Raw genomic sequence first — 3,393 nt, forward strand, 5'->3', positions numbered from 1 at the left:
TAAAAAAAAAGTAACAACACTATCCCCAAACTCTGACCTGCCGGTGCACGTTCAGAGCAGAACCATTCACGCTGGTAATGGTCGATATTCTTCCCTATATTTACGCAAAAACTACAGGGAGCAGCGCAACCCACTTCACATTCAACTTATTTTTAAGTCGTATTTCAAGGAGAGGTTTAACTGTAGAGGTTATTCTAAATCTTTGCAATTCCGTACACTGCACTACATCTTCCTCTGTTGTCAGCAAGGAGAAAAAAACTTCCAGCCCTTTCTTTCCATAGGAAGGCGGTGTATGCCAACTTCTCGATAGACAGTTGTTGTTTTATGACAGTAGTTGTCTTACATAAAAAACATAATTCTGTAATAGTCAAGCACTGATTTGGATTAATGGCCAGAGATTTTGCAAAGTTGCCCATTAATTCTGTGTTGCATGTTATTCGGGGGGAAAATGCCGCTCATCCCCTATCCCTCACAAAGTTTCTATAGATTTCAAGGTACCTAACTCCACCAGCTGCATTGCCTGAGTATTAGAGGATGGTGAGCGCGTATCAACTATCCAGGTGCCAGGTACCTAATCTTTCCTACACAGGAACAAGAACTGATATACCGCTGAATTCATTATGCAACACCGAGGCCCTCGTTATGATACAGGAATTAAATCTACGAATACTAACCAGAACACCACAAATGAAAATATGAAATATATGGGGCTGACCAAAGAATACTTTAAACACTGATTTCACAACAGTATCGTCTGATCCAGAAAAATCGAAAGCCGGAATAATGCAAAGATTCCAAGCTCTATTTGGCAGCTGAATGAAAATCGTGCAACGGTCGATATCAGCTGGAATATCACCAAGAAATGCACTCCCAAAGAAATTCTACAAAGAGATGCAAGCTCAGCATTACAGAAAATAATCCAATTGTAAAGAACTGACGTAAATCAAGATAATACCTTATTTCTAAAGCATACAATTCAGAAGAAAAATCATTAGCATATGAGTATAGATACTGGACACATTCTACCAGATCTTCATTTTAATCTAGGGAAGGGTTTCATTTTTGCCCAGTAAACTTTTGACCCCTAAAATGACCTTACGGAATTTTCTGCATTTTTCCTAAATTTCTCCTTCTCACTCCCTCTTAACTCGCTCTTTCTCTTTCTGTCTCCCTTTTTCATTCTATCACTGTCTCGTTCTCTCTCTCCATCTCTCATTCCATCTTTCTCTTTTTTCTCTCTCTCTTTCTCTCCCCCCCCTCTCTCTCTCTCTCTCTCTTACTTTCTTCCCTTTATCTCCATATTAATTCTTGCAATGGTTAGTTTCTTTGTACTAGAGAGTAAATGCATTTATATAGGTGTGTACAAAGGTGTGTAAACGAGAATGCGTACTTTTATATCTCTTAGAGTGCCTGCAATTACTCATTGATGTGCCGTATATTTGAAGGAAAAACAGGTAACAAACGAGATAATATCCAGTCCAAAGCCAGACAGTCCAGGCCTCTTCTTACCTTACAAGATATTAAAACAGTGTTATCTTCCAAGTTCATATTTCCTTTGCACGTCCTCCTAATGGAGTAGGGGACAACTTCCTGGGAGAGCTGAAACTCGTATTCAAAAATTCCGATCCCAAAAACTGTTGTTTTGGCCTGGCGAGAATCCAAAATGTCCACAGTAATTTCGAACGGAATTTGCAACTGGAAATAGTAAATGCAGCTCCTGGCCCAGTAATCAATAACATATTTACCTGTATAACCTTATGAGCAAATGTGCTCTTTATTTTAAACTTCTGTAGTTATGACCATTGTGTGTGTGCGCGTGCGTAGGTGTGAGTGTGTGTGTGTGCGCGCGTGCGTGTGTGTATGCGTGTTTGTGTTCATGTACGTAGGTTAGCGTTGTGTCGCTTTATCTTCCGCAACTTATCAGTTTGACAAACCAGTGTTGGTAAACTAAATGTCAGGTGAATAAATGATATGATCAATATCAACGAATGAACCCTTTGGGGTTTCGTAGTATAGTTAATCACTGAAATCAATCACTAAACCAGTAAAAGAAACGGTGACAACAGCAATAACTGCCAAAATAAAATAAAAGAGTATCCTTCCATGAAAAGCAATGTCAACAGCTACAGTGAAATCAGTGATAGCAATATCACTTGCAGAAGCGTCCACAATATTAAGAGCACCGACAATGATACTATCAACCACATCAATAGTGTTGAGCGTTGTAGCTTGCTTGAAACATTGTGATATAGAAGTAAAATAACTGAATAATGCAATAGAGAGAGCTTCTTAAAACACGAACAGGGAATGGCTTAATATTCTATGCACAAAAGTCCATGATCACATGTGAACGGAATAAAGAAATGTGAAATAGCAATAATAACAACGCTATGGTGAGCAAATAAAACTGCGTCGACATTGTTACATACATAAAGTGGTAGAAAACGCTGCTTTATTAAATATGGAATGAATACAGATGTGGGTGTGTGGTAAGAAGCTTGCTTCCGAACCACAAGGATCCGAATTCAGTCCCACTGCGTGGCACTTTGGGCATTTGGGCAGTTGTCTTTTACTATAGTCTCGGGCCGATCAAAGCCTTGAGCGTGAATTTGGTAGACGGAAACTGAAAGAAACCCGTCGTATATATATATATATATATATATATATATATATATATATATATATATATATATATATATATATGGGTGGGGGTCCGCCAGCGTTTGACAACCGATGCTGGTGTGTTTATATCCACATAACTTAGCTTTCGGCAAAAGAGCCCGATAGAATAAGTACCAGACTTACGAAGAATAAGTCTTGCGGTCGATCTCTTCGCTTAAAACCCTTTAAGGCTCCAGCATGGCTACAGTCAAATGACTGAAACAGGTAAAAGAATAAAAGACAATAATATTATACACGGACTTTTCAAAAGCAAATATACACCCTCAATATGCCGTTTTATTTGTGCGGACACTATTCCTTAGTACGATGTTCAAACGGATTAAATCATTAAGAACTGCACAAGGCATGTCTACTAAATTATCCTTCCCAGAACTGCAACATCAACAGCTGCGCGAAATCGGTGATGAGAACATCACCTGCAGAAGCAGCCATAATATCAAGAGCCCCAACAATGATACTATCACCCACATCCATACAGATGAGCGTTGTAGCTCACTTGAGTATTTTGGTTCTAGAAATATATCGTCAAAACAATTTTTTTGATGCCTATTTAGTTTTTGAGATATCTGTGTATAATTTAACTTTGAAGATGGCATAAAAAAAAACAGTATGGCCACGGCTGGCATGTCTTTGATGATCGATCTACTCGAGCTAGGTTGACCTACAGTTAAACAAAGCATGCATTATCTGAAGCAACAACAACGAATTCGT

At 38.7% G+C, this 3,393-nt stretch overlaps 1 protein-coding gene across 1 annotated transcript in view; it reads right to left on the bottom strand.

Moving 5' to 3' along the window:
- Positions 1 to 3,393, bottom strand: part of LOC106877695 (uncharacterized) — a 23,529-nt gene that overhangs the window by 7,382 nt on the left and 12,754 nt on the right. The window contains exons 3-5 of the mRNA XM_014926647.1: positions 2,038 to 2,232; positions 1,510 to 1,695; positions 608 to 881 (exon numbers count right to left, since the gene is read on the bottom strand). Of these exons, the coding sequence (XP_014782133.1) occupies positions 608 to 881; positions 1,510 to 1,695; positions 2,038 to 2,232 (655 nt within the window). The remainder of the gene's footprint in view (positions 1 to 607; positions 882 to 1,509; positions 1,696 to 2,037; positions 2,233 to 3,393) is intronic.

This window comes from Octopus bimaculoides, chromosome 20, assembly GCF_001194135.2.
Source record: "Octopus bimaculoides isolate UCB-OBI-ISO-001 chromosome 20, ASM119413v2, whole genome shotgun sequence".
Lineage (NCBI taxonomy): Eukaryota > Metazoa > Mollusca > Cephalopoda > Octopoda > Octopodidae > Octopus > Octopus bimaculoides.